The following is a 17,957-nucleotide window of genomic DNA, read 5'->3' as shown; positions in this document are numbered from 1 at the left end:
CACATGGACTCAGAACAAGAAGTGAGTCACTTAATTCACATAATCAGGTTACTAGTAACCCCCCAGTTGCCAATGCATTACCTCCAACTCACAGGAGCCCGGGCATGCCAGAGTAAACCTGTCACTGGCTGACTTCTAAAGGAAATCACCAGTGCAGTCTTTTAAAGTGCTTCTAGGTAGACTCAAACCTCCAATCTTTTGGTTAATAGCTGAATGCTTATCCATTTGCATCACCAAGGATTAAAAATCTTGGTAGCTTTTCTCATTTTCATAAGAAAGACTTCTTTTCAGTGAGACAGAGTGCACAGAAACCTAACCATTTGCTAAGAGCCAGGCAATATCTACTTCTAGCATTCCCAGAGTGGAAGATTGTCCAGTCTTAGAATTCTAGAGTCAGAAGTTTTAGATGTGGAGAACTCCTGTGGCCTCTTGGGTAAGGAGCTGTGCTGTCAAACGAAATGCAGGTTATTGGAATCCACCAGCTGCTCCATGGGAGAAAGATGAGCAGTATCCTCCAGTGAGATTTTTCACCTCTGAAAATCTGCTGAAAGATCAGCTATGAGTAGGTTCTAACTTGATGGAATTGAGTTCAAGTGGAGGAAGAATGTAACAGTTCCTCCAACCTGACCATGCCTTGAGGAGGCCTAACACTGTCTTGATAAGGCCTGACCATAACCTGGCAAGGTTACTAGCCAGCCAGAACCAAATTGGGCCTTGGACTCAGTCACATCCTGATAATACCCTGTCCCCAAATTCCTGAGCAAACAACCACCCTTTCTTAATCTCCTTAAGAGCCCGTGTAAAAATAAACTGCTTTTGTCTGCCTGGACACCATTCTGATCTTTTCTGTGTGCGGTCACCTGGCATCCCAATCAGGTCCAAGGCCTTTTCATAACTTGGGATCAACTTCTTTTCTATCTCACTCAGCTCTCTTTCTATCTAACATTGAGGAATATTTTTTGGAGTAAAGGTGGGAATGCTTATGCAGGGTGGGAGCCTTTATCACACTGTTTACTTTAGTCAGGTTCTCTGATAGAACTCTGCTGGTGTAGGCTGAAGAGAGTTGTTCTGCTAATCCAAAGACTAAACCTCTCTAGTTGTTCATATCTACCAGCAGCTCCCAGTGGAAAAGAAGAGCAGTTCTTCTCCTCTGTGATTTACAACCATCAGAAACCCAGTGTGGGGTCCGCTATGAGTGAGTTCCAACTTGATGGCAGTGAGAAAGAAAAGGACAGTTTTGTGCTGGTTCTCTTCTTCTTTATCGCTGTCTCTGCTGCCCTTGGCCCAGCTCCAGTGCGGGTGGGAGCTGGAGCCCCTGCAGCAGGCCTCAGGGATCTGGCTTTTATCTCCGCCTGCCTCCTGGCAGAGCCTCAAAAGTCCCCAGTGCAGTACCATCTAATCAGATCAAAATGCCAAGCACAGTTTACAGTTGCACTGGAGACACCTTTGTCTGGTTTTGTTTTATTTTTTAGCTGCTAGAAGCACATTCAAATCCATTTAAATGTGAATGACAGAAGCCCAAATGCTTAGATACTGCATGCAGTCCATGGGGCGGGGGAGGAAATATCTCCTCTGGCTTCTTATTCTAATAATGTTCTTTTGTTTCCTAGCACTGCATGTTTACAGCCATTCATAAGCATTACACCCTGGATGACTGGAAGCTTTTTGCCAAGAAGCACCCAGAATGCTTGCAGGTATGAAGCCTCACTATAATTTGCACATGGTACCAGGGCAGGAGTGACTTCAGAGATCTTAACTGACAGCAGATAAACAGAAACAAGTCTCTGGTTCTGAGTTCAGGAAAGATCTAGAGAAAGGAAATAGAGATCCCCAGCTCTGCATTATTGCCAGAATTCAGCTGAAGAAGCCTGTTCTATGTAGTGCTAAGAAGCTGTTGGGACTCACCTGCAAGAAGTGACTGTTTTCTTATTATATCTCAAGAGGTTTGGGAAGACTTGTTTTCCGCCAGGTATTTTGAGATGAATCTCATCTGATCATGTCTCTTGGCTGTAGAAAAAAATAGTTAGCTGTAAACAGTCATTTTTAAGTTAGTGTAAAACTCATTATACCAACTTATTGTTCAGTAATGTCGAGTGTGACTCATAGCGACCCTATGAACAACAGATCTGAACCCTGTGCCAGTCTGTGCTATCCTCACAATCTCTGACACGCTTGAGCCCATTGCTGTAGTCACTGTGTCAGTCCACCTAGTTGAGAGTGTTGCTCTCCTTTGCCATCCCTCTACCTATCCATGCATGATGTCCTTCTTCAAGGAATAGCCTATCCTAGCAACAAGCTCAAAGTATGTGAGACGAAGCTTCTCCGTATATACTGAATAGGATGACTATTATTGAAAGGATAGATAATAGCAAGTGTTGAGGCTTTGGAGAACTTGGAGTCCTCAGACACTACCAGGGAGAGGTACTGAAACCGGGCAGTGGGTTTGGACAAGCAGTCTGGCAGTTCCTTCAAAGATTAAAGAGAGACACTATATGACTCAGCAATTCTATGCCTCAGTGTATACACAGGATAAATGGAAAACATATGTCCCTGTAGGAACTTGTACACCAGTGTTCATTACAATAGCCCAAAGGAAAAACAATCCAAATATCTCATCAGCACATGAAAGGATAAAGAAGACATGACGTGTCTGCACAATGGATTATTTTCTCATAAAAAGAAATGAAGTACTAATAAGCAGGATGAGTGATGGTGCTACATTGTGAGGATTGCCGTCTATGGCATGTAACAAAACGTGTATGAGTGGTTGCGTAGAGAACTAATTTCCTTTGTAAACCTTTACCCAAATCACAAGAACAATTTAAAAAATAAAATAATATGGAAAAAGAAAACAAACAAAAAATAACATAGTGCTGTTAGGTGCACAAGTCTATGAACAGAAGGAAAATATTGACTTGTACATTTTAGATGAATGATTTGTATGGTAGATGAGTTATGTCTTAGTAAGATTTTTTTAAAGAATTTTAATAAAGACAAGTCTCAGTGCAACAGTCTTGACTTTGCTCCCAGCGTTTTCTGAGCCTGAGCAAGTGCCAGCAAAGACGTTTATCTCCACAAGAGACTTTCCCTTCTGTATTCCTATTGTGATTGGAAAACAACTTCAACTCTTTCTGATTTACACTTTTTTGCTGTTGCTAATACCATGCTTTAATTATGTCTTTATAAGTGAGGAGGTGATTTTGGAGATAAAATAAATCTGGGACTAAAGTCGGCCATTAACTTTTTTGCCTTCTTGTATTCAAATGTATTATAGGTGTTTGCACCTTCTTTCCCTCTCTAAGCTTATAGTAGAATTTAAGGAGCAATGATTTTGTTGTTGTTGCTGTTTTTATATGGAGCTTGGTTGTGTGGAAGGTTAAGTGGTGGGCCACTAACTGAGAAGTTGGCAGTTTGAATTCACCATGTGCTCCGAGAGAGAAGGATGACACCTAATGGAGTGTTACCAGGAGTCAGAAACTTGGACTACAGTAGAGGGGTTGGGTTTTGCTTGTTAAACCTTTGGCCTCTTTCAGGTAAATTTTCGCAATGTGTTGCTAGCCTTCATCACCAAGTGCCCTTGTACAATTATTCCTCTAAACTGCTTATGGAAACATTCATCTAAGCTCATTCATCTACAATTTAGTTTATTTACCCCCTTTGAAGAAAAACCAAACTGTCTGAAATTCCACGTACAAACCTTTAACAGGGAGCTCTGTTGGCTTTAGTGGTACGAAGCTATGCTACAAACCCAAAGGCACCTAACAGCAACAGTTGCCATCAAGCCAACTCCTCCTCATAGTAGCCGATTAGAACTTCTGTGTAGAGTTTTCCGGTGTCATCCACTTCCTAGACAACATGCCTCTAGAAACTCTATGAACGTTGAGAAATGGCCATAGTTATAAAAAGACCTCAGGTCTTGTTCATCGGGTCGCTATGAGTCATTGATGGCATTTATCAAAAACAACAGTAGTAAGAAGCTGCGCTGCAATCCCAAAGACACGAGGTTCAAATCCACCATTCTCTGTGGGAGAAGAATAAGCAGTCTCTTCCTGTGGAATTTACTGCCTCTGAAAACCCCTGGAGGGTCAGCTATGGGTTAGTTCTCTCTCAGTGACACAGCACAACAATCACCTTTGAAACTACTGAACAGGTAAATAAAAAAGATGATAGAGCTCTTCTGGGAGGAATAAGAAGGGCTGGATTGGGTTGACAAATGGTAGTTTGTTAATAATGGAAAATGAATACATAGAGAAAATCAACTATATCATGGGTGCTTTTATATTTTTTTCACATTTACATTTTTTTTCAGAGCATTGCTGTGATTTTCTTTTTCTCAAGAATAATCAAACCTGTGGCCACTTACTTGATTCTCGCTATACCCAGTGACCCTGACATCACAGAAGCATTGTCGCATAGGGTTTCCAAGGCCATTGTCCTCATGGAAGCAGACTGTCTCATCTTTCACTGGTGGCTTTAACCACTGTGCCTCAAGAGCTCCCTAAAATAGGAGGGATATTCCTCATCTGCAGTTAAGGATTTAGGGATAAGAGCAAAGCTATAAATATTTCTATGAAAGGTGAGCTACTTTCTCAGTCAGAGATCCATTGTGTGGCTTCACTGAGGTTCACATTACTGACAACAAACCCTTTCTAGGGTCAAATTTCAGAGAAAGAATAGCAGCAAGTTTCAGAGGTATGGAAGCTGTGGAGGCTGGGGAGAGACATGACTGTTGAGGGCATGCTGGCTTCAGACTTAGGACTCAGAGGGGACAGTTTAAGGTCATTTTTAGGCTCACTTCCTCTTATGTGTTGAGACATTTTATTCCTTTGATGGGAAGGATTTTAACCGTGCAGGTTAAAAATCTGCATGTCTTGTCAGTAATTTACTGGAAGTGAAAATGAAGAGATTTCTCAGGAATTTTGAATGCTTCCGCCTTACTCCTCTCTATCCTCAAGCAAGAAGCTCTGGTTTAAGATCGCATCTTTGATATGAAGAAGCCTGAAGGTGACTGGTCTCCTTTGGTCTTCAAGCTTCTCTTCTCCTCCAGGACAGCCTTCCCATCTCTTCTCTCTTACCTGCCCTTGAATCGAGTGCATTTAACACTACATTCATACCAGTAGAACTCCACCTGGAAAGTGAGAAAATAAAACTAAAGCCAAGGAGCAGGTTTCCAAACTAGCAAAGTGTGTTTACAGGAAAGATTCTGTGGTAGAGCTCCAGGTATACATGCAATTTAATGATGAGGAACATAACAGAATCAAAGCTGAGATTGTAATGAACGAATCTCCTTTGCCTCTTCTATAATGCATTTCTTGAGCTTGTCTGCTGTGTTTGTGATCAGAATAGACCTCAGAGGCTCATGATATTGGTTCCAGGATGATGGGTTCTGGTTTGCAAATACTGTCACTGATGTCTGTCTTCTTTGGCTTCTTTTGGCACAGCATGTAGCCGTAAGCTCGGGCAGTGGGCAGAATGATCTGGAGAAGATGAGCAGCATCCTGGAAGCTGTGCCTGAGGTTAAGTTTATCTGCCTGGATGTGGCCAATGGGTACTCGGAACATTTTGTGGAGTTTGTGAAGCTCGTTCGGGCCAGATTTCCAGAGCACACCATTATGGTAGGTATGGTGGAGCATTCTCTATGTGGGGTAGCACAGAGAGAGTTTTCAAGGTGTTGAAGGTGGGCTATATATTCCCTTCAGAGCTGCCAGTGCCCTCTTAATTGAAGACTAATTAAGGACCAGGGGATTTTGATGGTGTAGTTTTCTGATAGGGAGTTGATTTGCTAATCCAAGGCTGTCCCAATACACCAGTGGTTCCTAGGGAGATACATGAACAATCTCTTCCTGTTTATCCTCCACCCTCAGAAACCCACTGGAGACTCAGCTATGAGTCAGTTCTGTCTCAATGTAATGAATTTTTGTGAATTGAGGACCATTAAGAAAAGGACAGCAGGTATGGAAGATTGAATAACTTGTTCTTCTCTCTGTTAAAAATTAAAATCTCGATCATAAGGGGTTTGGCTCCTACCCTTTGTAAAATAGCATCAAATGCTTTTTACCATGTGTCACACTTATTAACAAAACGTTTATTTTAAAATTGTGAACATAGACCTGGGCTTCATCAGTTGGACATTTTTATGCCCTCTGTGTCCCACTCCTAGTGGGTAATAGGTAATTCTGTTCTAGAGTTAAAATCTACAGCCTGAACATTTTACAACAGCTTGGTACTGGTTGCAAAAATCTTGGTGTGTTATTCTGTCCAAGACCTTTGTTTCTGGACTCTTCCTGCCCCCTCCAAGTTAACACCTTTCCTAAATAAGCTAGTTGGAATGTGTATTTGTTACTGCTGTGGAAAAAAAGAGAAAGAAGCAAAGTTGGATTACAGAAAACGGAAGTAGAAACAGTGGGGGTTAAACTTGAGCACTTGGAAAGAGCTCTGTATTAAAATTATGTAAATATAGTGTCCCTCTGTGCTTATGTGTGTGTTTGTGTATGTGAGTAAGTGAGTGAGTGAAGTCTTACAGAGGAAATCAGTTCTCTGTTCCACTCCAAATACACACTTCTGTTTCCTGACAGTTCTCATAAGGTAACAGCATCCTTCTTATTTTCCCTGTGTGTCCCATCCCCATTCCCCTTTCCTATCTCTTCTTGCCTCCTACAATTTATTCTTGGGCAAGCATTGACCCTGAGGTCAAATGGTACATTATTTGAAGGATTACACACCTCTGTTGTGCCCTGTATAGACTTATTTTTTTGGCTGAAAATTAAGCCATGGGATGAATTCTGCCCATTCTTGAAAAGTGGCTAGAAGCCATGGTATCAGGGGTTCTACCAGCCTCTGTTCAACCAATAAGCCTAGCTTTTTGTTAATTACTTTAAAGTTTTATTCTACATTTTTCTCCCATTCCATCTGGGATCTTGTAATGTGATCCCTTTCAGAGTGGTAGGTCATGGCAGCCAGACACTATCTAATTTTTCTGCATTTAGAGTCCTAGAGACTGAAGTTTGCATGATCCATTAGTTCTTTGGGCTATTTCCATGTGTCTTTGGTTTTTTCTTTCTTTTGACCCTGGATGGGAAGAGACCTAGGATGGTAGCTCACAAGTATTTCAGTTTTACTTTATTGCTCTTGAAGTGTAGGGATGACAGATAATTTACTCACCCCTCTCCTCTTTGAATGTACTAATCTTTGCTTTTGGGGTACAGGAATTATTTGTTAATACAGTTAAATCTTTCGTTGGAGGACTTCCAAATAGTTTTTAGTACTTTTGTGCTTTTCTCTTATGGGGGAAGAGAAAGGATTAAGAATTATCCTAGGTAATTAGATTTAACCCTTGGCTCAACTTTTAACTAAACCATAGACAAACCTCTAAGCAAATGGTAGTAACACGAGGGAGGTACTCATTCCTTAGAATGGTCAACCAGATGAGATTAAAAGAACAGCATTTGTCCAGGGAGAAAGTTTAGGAGGCAAGAAGGGGTAGAAAGGGTGAATGGAAACAAACAACACAGGGAAGAAGTAGGAAGAGTGCTGCCACAATGTGGGTACTGCAATTAATGTCATAACCCAAAATATGTATCAATGATTGCATGGAAAACCAAATTGCTCTGGAAATTTTCACTTACAGCATACACAAAAAGTTTTTAAAAATTGCCCCAGTTCAACCAGTTGTGCCAGTGTCAGAAGATTGATTCATCTTCCACATCATGGACTTGCCTTGCTTCATAGACTTCATGAGGCCACTTGGTGGCTGCTTTAATTTTTTTCTAACAGTGCATTTTTTTAAAAAAAAAGTAATATTCAATATAGATACAGAAAATTGAATCAATGTAGTTATAAAATATTAAAGTTATAAAATGGATACAACTTCATGTATTTACATTTATGTCCCTTCATGATTGGGACCACTCACCTGCAGAAGCTCCCTCCACTGCCAAGGAGACCACCTTTGTGACTCTAGGAATCATTCCCTTGCTTACATGTTTTTGGTTTTATCACCTACCTATGCATTCCCAAGAAAGCCATTAAGTTTCTAATGTTTTAGTCTTATTTAAATGGTAAGAAGTCCCTATGTGGTTCAAATAGTCTCTGTGCTCAACTGCTACCAAAAGGTTGGAGATTGGGGACCACTGATAGACACATTGGAGATTGGAACAAAGGTCTGATGATCTCTTTCCAAAAAAAAAATCAGCTCTTGGAAACTTTAAGAAGGACAGTTCTAGTCTATAAACATAAAGTTGCTATGAGTTCAAATTGACTTGAAAGCAGTTCCCATATGTGTGTGTGGGTATGTTGTTATTGTTAAGTGCCCTTGGATTTGACTATAACTCATAGCCACCCTGTGAACAACAGATACAAATCCTGTCCTCTCCTGTGCCATCCTCACCATCTCTGATACATTCAAGCCTGTTGCTGTAGTAACCTGTCAATCTGTCTCAATGAGGGTCTTTCTTTTGCTGACTTGCCATCCTTCCAAGCATGATATCCTTTTCCAAGGAAAAGCCTCTTCAAGCAACCTGTCCAAAGTATGAGACAAAGCTTTGTGGTCTATGCCTCCAAGTAGCATTCCAGCTGCACTATTTCCAAGACATACCTCTTTGTTCTTTAGACAGTCCATGGGATATTGAATACTCTTCTCCAACACCACAACTCGAAGGCATCAATTCTTTTGTCATCCTTATTAACTGTCCAGCTTTTGGATGCATACCAAGTAATGGAAAAGACCAAAGCCTGAATCAGGTGCATATCAGTTTCCAAACTGACTTCATTGTTCTTAAGCATTTTTAAAAAGTCATTGATGGCTGACTTGTCCAAAACAGTACATCTCTTCTCTCTTGACTGGTAGTACCAAGGATGTTGATTGTGGATCCAAGTGAGATGAAATCCTTAACAGTTCATAGCTGACCAGTTCAGAGTCTGTGAAACACTTGGGAGGACATGGTCCATCCTTCTCCCAGAGCTGCTGTGGATTAGAAATGCTTGATGGGGTACAAATGAAATTCCTTACCACTGATCCACTGGAGTACACACACACACACATACACACACACACTCTCTCTTTCTCTCTCTCTTTCACTCTCTCTCACACACACACACTCACTCACACACGGAATATATAGAGCTCTAGTGATGTAGTCCATAGGGAATTGCACTGCTCACCCCAAAGCCAAGCTACTCCGGTGGTTTGAATCTACCAGTAACTCCAAGGGAGAAAGATGGACAGCCTTTTTTTTATGCCGTTTACAACTCTGAAGCCTCATGGCAAGTTAGCGATGAGTTGATTCTGACTTGATGGCAGTGAGTTTGAGCTCATATGTGTGTGTTTTTATTTATATACGTATACATATACATATATGTATACATACACATACACATACACACATAAATATACATACACATATACACACACATACATATACATATACATATACATATACATATACATATTGAGAGAGATTGGAGATTAATCAACTCAAGAAATTGGCTCACATGGTTGTAGAGACTCATTCATTGTTGTCCTGTAGTCAGGACCAACTCATTGCCAACCCTCCAACAGGTTTCAGAGGCTTTTAAGTCACAGGGGAGGCGATTGCTCATCTTTCTCCCACAGAGTGGCTGGTGGATTTGAACTGCCAGAGAGCTGTGCCTTTGAGTTAACAGCACAAATCCCTATGTACGACATCACCAGAGTTAACTTCTTGTTGTTGTCAGGTGCCATTGAGTCAACTGTGACTCCGTGTTCCAGTGAACAATAGCTCTGAGCCCTATCTTATCCTGTACTATCCTAATTTTCTCTATACATTTGAGCCTATTGCTGCAGTCACCATGTCACCCCATCTCCATGGGGGTCTTCCTGTCTTTCACTAACCCTCCACCCCTCCAAGCAAGATATCCTTTTACAAGAGGTTAGCTCTTTTAGCAACGTGCACAAGCTATGTGATAAGAAGCTTCCCATCCTTGCCTCCAAAGAGCCAAGACATATTGGTTTGTATTTTTGGCAGTTCATGAAATATTCAATACTTTTCTCCAACACCACAACTCAAAGGCATCACTTCTTCTGTCATCCTTAATCATTGCCCAGCTCTCAGATACAAAGCAAGTGATTAAAAAGTCCATGATCTGAATCAGGCGCTCCTTAGTCTTCAAAATGACATCACTGCTCCTCAGTAATTTGGAGAAGTCCTTAACAGGGCTGTTGATTATGAATCTAAGTAAGACAAATCATTGACAATTTGAATATTTTCTTCTTCAAAAGCTATCATGATGCTATTTATCAGTCCACTGGTGAGGATTTTTGTCTTCTTAATGTTGAGATGCAATTCATGAGGAAGGCTGTAGTCTGATCTTCTGCAGCAAGCAATTTAAGTCCTCCTCATTTTAGGCAAGCAAGATTGTATCATCTGCATAACACAGGTTGTTGATTAGTCTTCCTGTGATCCTGAGGTCATATTCTTCTTCACAGAGTCCAACTTCTTGAATGATTTTCTCAGCACTGGTTAAATAGATACAGAGAAAGGACACACTCTTGGCATACACATTTCCTGATTTTAAATCATGCAGTGTTCACTTGCTCTTTTTGGACAATAGCTTCTTGGTCTAGGTCTAGGTTTTATATGAGCATAATCTAGTGGTTTTGGATTTTCATTCTTCAGTGTTAGCTATAGTTTCTTATGATCCACATGGTCAAATGCCTTTGTATAGTCAAAAAACATAGACATTCTTCTGATAGTCTCTGTTTTCAGCCAGAGTTCATCTGATATCAGCAATGATATCTATGATGCCATGGCCTCTTCTAAACCCAGCTTGAACTTCTAGCAGTTTTCTGTAAATGTACTGTTTAGCCATTTTTGGATAATCTTCAGCATAATTTTGCTTGCATGTGATATTAATGATATGTTTTGATAATTTCAGATTCTGTTGGATTACCTTTCTTGGGAATGGTAACAAATATCTTTCTCAGTAAGTTACCAAGCAGCTAGTCCTCCAAATTTCCTGGTATGGACTGATGAACATGTCTAGGGCTGCATTTGCTATTAAAAACATGTCAATTGGTATTCTCTCAATTCCTAGGTCCTTATTTTTAGCTAGTGCTTTCTCTGAAGCTTGGACATCTCCTTCATTACTGTCGTCTCTTGTTCATAGGATACTTGCTGAAATTTTTCATTGTCAACCAATTCTTTGTTGGTATAGTGACTTTGTGTTTTACTTCCATCTTCTTTTGATGTTTTCTGCATCATTCAATATTTTGCCCTTAGCATTTCTCAGTATTGCAACTCAAGACTTGAATTTATTTTTCAGGTCTTTCAACTTTAGAAATGCCAAGTGAATTCTTCCCTTTTTAAATGCCAACTCCAGCTCTTTGACATTCTATTATATGTACTTTGTTCTCTCAAGGTGGCTTTGCTTCTGGAGGCTGACAACTTAAAAAATCTGTGTGTCAGACAACAAGCTGGAATCACTAGCAGGATATCTATGTTACAATTGCGAGACAGAATTTTCCTTCTGAAAACTAGTTTTAACCATTTAAGACCTTCATGTGGTTAGACAAAGCATGCTTACATTTTGGAGAGTAATCTGCCGTACTTCAGGACATGTTCAGTTCAAACACATTGAAATACCGTCAAGGCCACATGTACTCTATTGATTGACCAAAGAGCTGGACACCTCAGCTTAGGCAAGCTGACACTGCAAATTGATCACCACAAAGCCCTGGAGAGTTCCCATGCAGGCTCCAAATAGCTGATGACCAGAAGTTGTCTTCTGGTGCAACCACCGTGGAAGGCGGTATGGCGCTTTCTCAAAAAGTTACAAATAGAGATACCATTTGACCCAGCAATTCCACTACTGGGAATATACCCCAAAGAGACCATAACTGACATCCAAGCAGATATATGTATACCCATGTTTATCGTGGCTTTATTCACAATAGCAAGGAGTTGGAAACAACCTAAGTGCCCATCAACAAACGAATGGCTAGAGAAGCTGTGGTACAGTCACACGATGGAATACTACGTTTCATTGACAAACAAGGAACTCATGCAATATTATTCAAAATGGGTGACCCTGGAGGACATTATGCTGAGTGAAGTATCTCGGTCACAAAAGGACAAGTACTGCATGGTGCCACTGTTGTAAAATAGGACTGACCTCGGGGTGGGGGGAGACTGAGAAAGATGAGTTCAATAATGTATACTACATTGAAACAGATGAGGGAGAAAACTGTTTAGAAGGGATATGTGATTAAGTATTTTTGTCATGACAGAAGTCTAGAGCAAAGGCTGCATAGTGGAGTGGACCTGGGGGGTAGGATTGTAAAACAATGAAAGAATTTTTCTTTTACTTTTCCAAGAGGGTAGTGTACTAGGGGGGAATGTTGGGAGGGGAGAAAAGTACAACAATGAATAAATGCTAATCCAAAGTCTCTGTAAATTTTCATTGAAATTAATAATAAATTTGAAAAATATTAAAAAAAGAGTTGTCTTCACAGCTGACCCTGCTGAGAGCCCCCAGAGCCCCTGTCCCACCCCTGAGGGACAAAGGACTAGGTCGGTGGGCATTGCAGGTGAGAGGGAGACAGAGTGGCCCCGGGAATGGACATTGCTGCCAGTGCAGACCTGGTGGGTTGTTAGGGAGCAATGAGGCCAGGAGAGGAGATTATTGCAGTTCCCAAAGCTCTCTGGGCCCGCCACTGCTGCTTGGCCCTGAGGTTCGTTTTATTGGCTCTGGTTGTTTTTCCCAGCAAGGAATAGGAGACTTGGGCAAAGCATTCTTTTCCTTCACTGACCTCTGAAATCTATGATTCATCAAGAAACCTCCAGCATTCCAATGCTCTTGCTCCATGGAGCTTTTGAGAATCATTTCCCTCATGCTCTCAGAGGCATTGTAAGAATGAAGACACATTTGCCAAATGTTTGCAATGAAGAGGCATCTTGTGAATGTTAGGATTGGCCAGATGCAGTGGACTAATGGAGGCTGGCAGTGTCAGGCCTGCACTAGGAGTGGGGCTGAGTGTTTCCTGTTCCCAGAGTAGCCTGAGTTTACATTTACATCAATTCTCCTTCCCTTTCACCCAAGGCAAACCTTGCCGCTTATGGGTAAGGAGAAGTAGGACTTCTGGGGAAGAGAGTCCTGAAGAGGTATTGACTGAGCAAAGAGTGTAACAACTTATATAACCAGTTGCTTGAGGAGAAGAAAGAGGACAGTGTATCTTCTATTCTAGATCATTCTGGGCACATGGAATAAGGTTGCTGCTGTGTACTCTTGTTTTTCATTGCTGTCCAGTCAGAACCAACTCATAGCTGACACTCCAGTGGGGTTTCAGAGGTTGTAAATTGCACAGAAAGAGATTGCCCATCTCTCTCTCATAGAGCAGCTAGTAGATTTGAACCTCTTGATTTTGAGTTGACAGAACAATGCTTTACCCACTAGGCCACCAGAGCTTCCTGCTGCTATATATTAGGTACTTCTTTTTTAATGATACAAATCTTTGAGGCAGGCATATCTTACTGATATGGAACAGTGTTGGAGAGGGCAGGGAATTTTCCCAGGATCACACAGTCACTGAGAGATAACAGTGGTTGGCCTGAGTCCAGGGTCTGCTTTGTACACCACGGTCACTGCAGTTTTGGGGCTGCCCACTCAGGCCGGCTGGGGTGAATAGGAGTACATATTGGCATTGGGAATTAATTAGGGATTATCTACTTTCAGACCTAGTCCTGGGAGGTGGGTCTGTAAAGTCATATGTGACCTGGAGAGATTAAAGCCCAAATCTGTACCACTGGTGCCAATTCTTAGCCACTGTTGGCCAGTCCCTGGAAAGCCACAGGGAGTGTCCTCGGAATTTTCCAGCATCGCTATGGCTTATCTACTGGCCTGCATTCTTAGTCCAGCAGTCTTGGTCAGACAAAGTTCTGAGGCATTTAGATAAACTGCTTGATCCCAGGCTCTTTCTAGAGAGTCAGACACCTACCTTCAAAATATGTGCAGAGATGGGGTCGTGTGGGACTCACCCGCAGAGATGCCTTACTAAAAGAAAGAGGTTGTGTGATGGTCATCTCATAGCTCGTGGGACCAGCATTTTATATTTTCATTCTGTCTGTGCAAGTAGTGCGGATTAAAACTGCTAGAAAGCAGTAAGTGGCCTCCGAGATTCAGATGATGCTTTTCCCTGAGAATCACAAAGCAAACTCAGCTCATGTGTCAGAAAAGGTGGTTATTGCCTTGGTGGAGTCTGCTACTCCCTGGTTCCTATAGAAACAGCTACAATGAGGGATGTCTCAATCACCTTATATTGTTAACTGCTGTCAAGTTGGCTTCTTACAATAAAGTACTACCCTGCCTTGCACCATCCCCATGATTCACTGCAGATCACACTCTTGTGATCCATATGGTTTTAATTGACTGGTTTTGGGGAGCAGATTGCCAGACCTTTCTTCTTAATCTCTCTTGGTTTGTTATCTCCATTGAAACTTGTTCTGCATCACTGCAACACACACATACTGAGCGTGTATGAGGTGTACTTGCCGAGAATTGACCCTACATCTCCTGTGTAGAAAGGGAGAATTCTACCACTAAATCTCTGGTAGCCTCAGGGCCGGAGACCACTTTGCCTTTAATCTCACCTGGTAAAGGCCAACGCAAGAGTGTGCAGTAACTGTCCCAGCGACTGAGTCTAATTTTCTGCTACATGAGGTCATATTCTGACAATCGTGTTCTTGTTCCGCATAAGAAGTGCTTCCTGTCAAGATAAAACTGGCTTCTTTCTTAATCACCCCTGACAAGCTGCTTCCTGCTCCACCATATCACTCTCCAGGCCTAGAGCACTGGCTCAGGGGGTAGGGATAGACGCATCCATTCCTGGAAGACTGACTATGTTCTTGTCATTTCCTCCTCACTTCTGATAAATTTTTACTACTTTTCCTTTATTTTTATCCTTCTTGCTTTCAGACTTAGACACAAATTTTTTTGTTCCTGTTAGTGGAAATTTACCTGTTGTCTCCCAGTATCCAGCATTCTTGTGGAACTGGGCCCCATCCTTGAGTCATTCCTGGATCCCTCTGGGGTTTTTCCACAGAGTGACTTTCTCTGTAGTGACCGTGACCTCACCCCTAAGGAGCCACCCAGGCAGTAGCGGGGCGGGAGACGCCTGGGTGGGCACCAGCCTCTCGGTTACTACACAGAATCTCCTTTCTTAAGGCCTTTAGTCTTACTGTGTGACCTTCTGTGGTTCTGCCTGGTAAACCTTCATGAGCAGATTTGAATTCATTCATTTTATCTGAAGTTAGCCTTCTACTGCCAAGGACAAGAATATGATTAAAAGACAGCACCAGGTTGATGGATAAAAAAATTAAATGTATCAACAGTGAACAGGAAATTGTGTAGAAAGCTTTAAAGTAACTTCTTGTTTGTATTTAGCAGGTTAACAAGTGAGAGAGAAGTTGGAGCCTTGCTCCGGAGACCCTATTACATTTAGTTCTTCTTGGGGCTTGTCATTATATTCTGAAAATCTTCCTTTACTTAAAATGTAGTACCTGTTCAGGGCTGGAGAAAAGGGAGAAGAAGGGGTCATTGCTTAGGGGGCACCCAGTTTTCATTAAGAATGGTGGAATAATCTGGAAAATGATGGTGGCAATCTTTTCACAGCATGATGAAACAGTAATTGATCATTGCCACCAAATTACATGTGTAAATATTGACAGACTTGCAAGTGTTTTGTTGTATGTCGGTTTACTGCACTTAACAAGTCCTCCACCCACCTGAAAAATGTTAGCTTTCGGCATAATATTTTGAATATGTACTCCCCCCCCAAATTATAATTGTTACATTATTTGCTTATTTTTCGCTCTAACATTGTCTCAATGATAAGAAGCTGTGTAGCAAACCCAAAGGTATGCAGTTCAAACCCACCAGAAGCAATGCAGGAGAAGGATGGACAGTTTCCTCCTGTATGACTTACTGCCTCTGGAAACCCACTGGAGAGTCAGTTATGAGTTGATTTCGACTCAGCAGCACAAAACAACAGCAATATTGTCATAAAAGCATTTAAGGATTTTTCCATGATGTTAAACTATTTGTGTTTAACTATTCTGTCTTTTAAGGAAAGCATTTGTAGTTTTGCACTGTCGAAAGCAGCATATCCTCATAATTAAACCTTTGACCTCATATAACATTATTTCTTTGGAATGGATTAAAAAAATAATTATTTAATCAAAGGATGTTCATATTCCACGCACCTCACCCATTCCCCCCCCCCCCAGTGATAAATTACTTTACAGGAAAACCAAAGTAGATATTTATTCAGTAGGAAGTAAAAGGGATAGTAAGAAAGGGGGAAGCAGAGAGAGAGGGTGGGGGGTTAGGAGAGAGACAGAGAGACTTCCTGATGGTTACTGTTTAGAAGTTAGTATTTATAGTCTTTGATACTGTGTGGAGGGCACAGAAGTACCTCAATAGCATCTTAATTTAAGTTTGAGTATTATTGAGGTTGGATGTCTCCCTGTTTTTATTTGCCATTTTTATTTCTTGTGTCAGCTTGCCCCTGTTCTTTGACAATTCTTTTATAAAGTGTTAACATTTTCCCTGTAGCTTTGCAGACATTCTTTATGTTAAGGTTCATAACTCTGTCATAAGAGTCATATTAGTTAAAGTATTTGAATTAATTGTTATGTGCCATCAAGTCACTTGCAACTCATAGTGACTCTATATACAACAGCCCTAAACCTTGCTCTATCCTGTGCCAGTCGCACTGCGTCCAACACACCCATCCATTTGCCCCAGTCACTGAATCAATCCACCTCATAGAGGGTCTTCCTCTCCTGTCCTGTCCCTCCACCTTCCCAAGCATGATGTCCCTCTCCAAGGACCAGACCCTCCTTATAACATGTCCAAAGTATGTCAGTTGAAGCCTCAGAATCCTTGCCTCCAAGGAGTAGCCTGGTTTAACCCTCTCTAGGATGAATCTGTTTGTTTTCTTAGCAGTCCCTAGTTCCCTCAACACTCTTCTCCAGCACCACAGCTCAAAGGCATCAGTTCTCCTTCTGTCCTCCTTAGTCATTGTCTAACTCTCTGATGCATAACAAGTGATTGCAAAGACCATGGCCTGTATCAGACGCACCTTAGTCTCCAGAGAGACACCATTGCTCTTCAGTACTTTGGAGAATTAGTTAATCCAATTTGACTTTAAATTTAATTAGCATTAATTGTAAAATTAACTAAAATTATTTTGTTGATAATGTGTGACTTTATTCAAATGTACATAAAGATTTATTTTTATACAGACAGAAATGTCTGTATTTGTCTTTTTACTTTTATTTTTATTACAAATATTCAGAATTTTCTTCTAAATTGAGGGTAAAGAGATACAGCTTTTGCTTTAACTCATCTGAAACTTATTTTGGTAAAAAGTATGAGTGCAAATATATCTTTTATTTGCAAAAGATTTCTTTCCTTAGCATGATGTAATGAAATCTTCTTTGCTGACCTTCTGCTTGTCCAAGCATGATATCTTTTTTCCTAAAGTCTGGTCTTTATAATATGCCCAAAGAATGTGAGAATTTGTGTAACCCTCCTTGCTTCGCAGGCACATTCACCCAGAATAGAGAGAGATTTCACCATCTTGTACGTGGAGTTGTTAATTGTTTGTGCCATAGAGTTGGAACTGACTCATGGCTGACCTTCCAGCAGGTTTTAGAGGCTGTAAATCTCACAGGAGGAGATTTCCCATCTGTCACACTAACTAACCTGACAGCATATGACAACAATATGTGTTGAAATATTGTTCCTTTCCACACTGATTTTTAATGTATACTATATTCCTGCTTGTTTCTTTCTGGGTTGCCATTTTCCATTGTCGAGTGCTATTTCTTGATTAAAGTAGCTTTAAGCCCTCTTTTCTACTTTTTTCCCGAGGTACTTTTTTTTAAAATTTAATTTAGTTTGTTTATTTTTCATTTCAATGA

At 41.0% G+C, this 17,957-nt stretch overlaps 1 protein-coding gene across 1 annotated transcript in view; it reads left to right on the top strand.

The window, feature by feature from the left end:
- Positions 1-1,607: 1,607 nt before the first annotated feature.
- Positions 1,608-17,957, top strand: part of GMPR (guanosine monophosphate reductase) — a gene marked incomplete at its 5' end in the record, with an annotated part of 49,233 nt that continues 32,883 nt past the window's right edge. The window contains 2 exon segments of the mRNA XM_006903607.1: positions 1,608-1,694; positions 5,442-5,615. Coding sequence (XP_006903669.1) covers positions 1,608-1,694; positions 5,442-5,615 — 261 coding nt within the window.

Source organism: Elephantulus edwardii, unplaced genomic scaffold (assembly GCF_000299155.1).
Source record: "Elephantulus edwardii isolate Elephantulus edwardi_28Jun2011 unplaced genomic scaffold, EleEdw1.0 scaffold00070, whole genome shotgun sequence".
In the NCBI taxonomy this organism is placed as follows: domain Eukaryota; kingdom Metazoa; phylum Chordata; class Mammalia; order Macroscelidea; family Macroscelididae; genus Elephantulus; species Elephantulus edwardii.
Note: the sequence above shows the minus strand (reverse complement) of the source record. Positions and strands in the feature narration are given on the sequence as shown.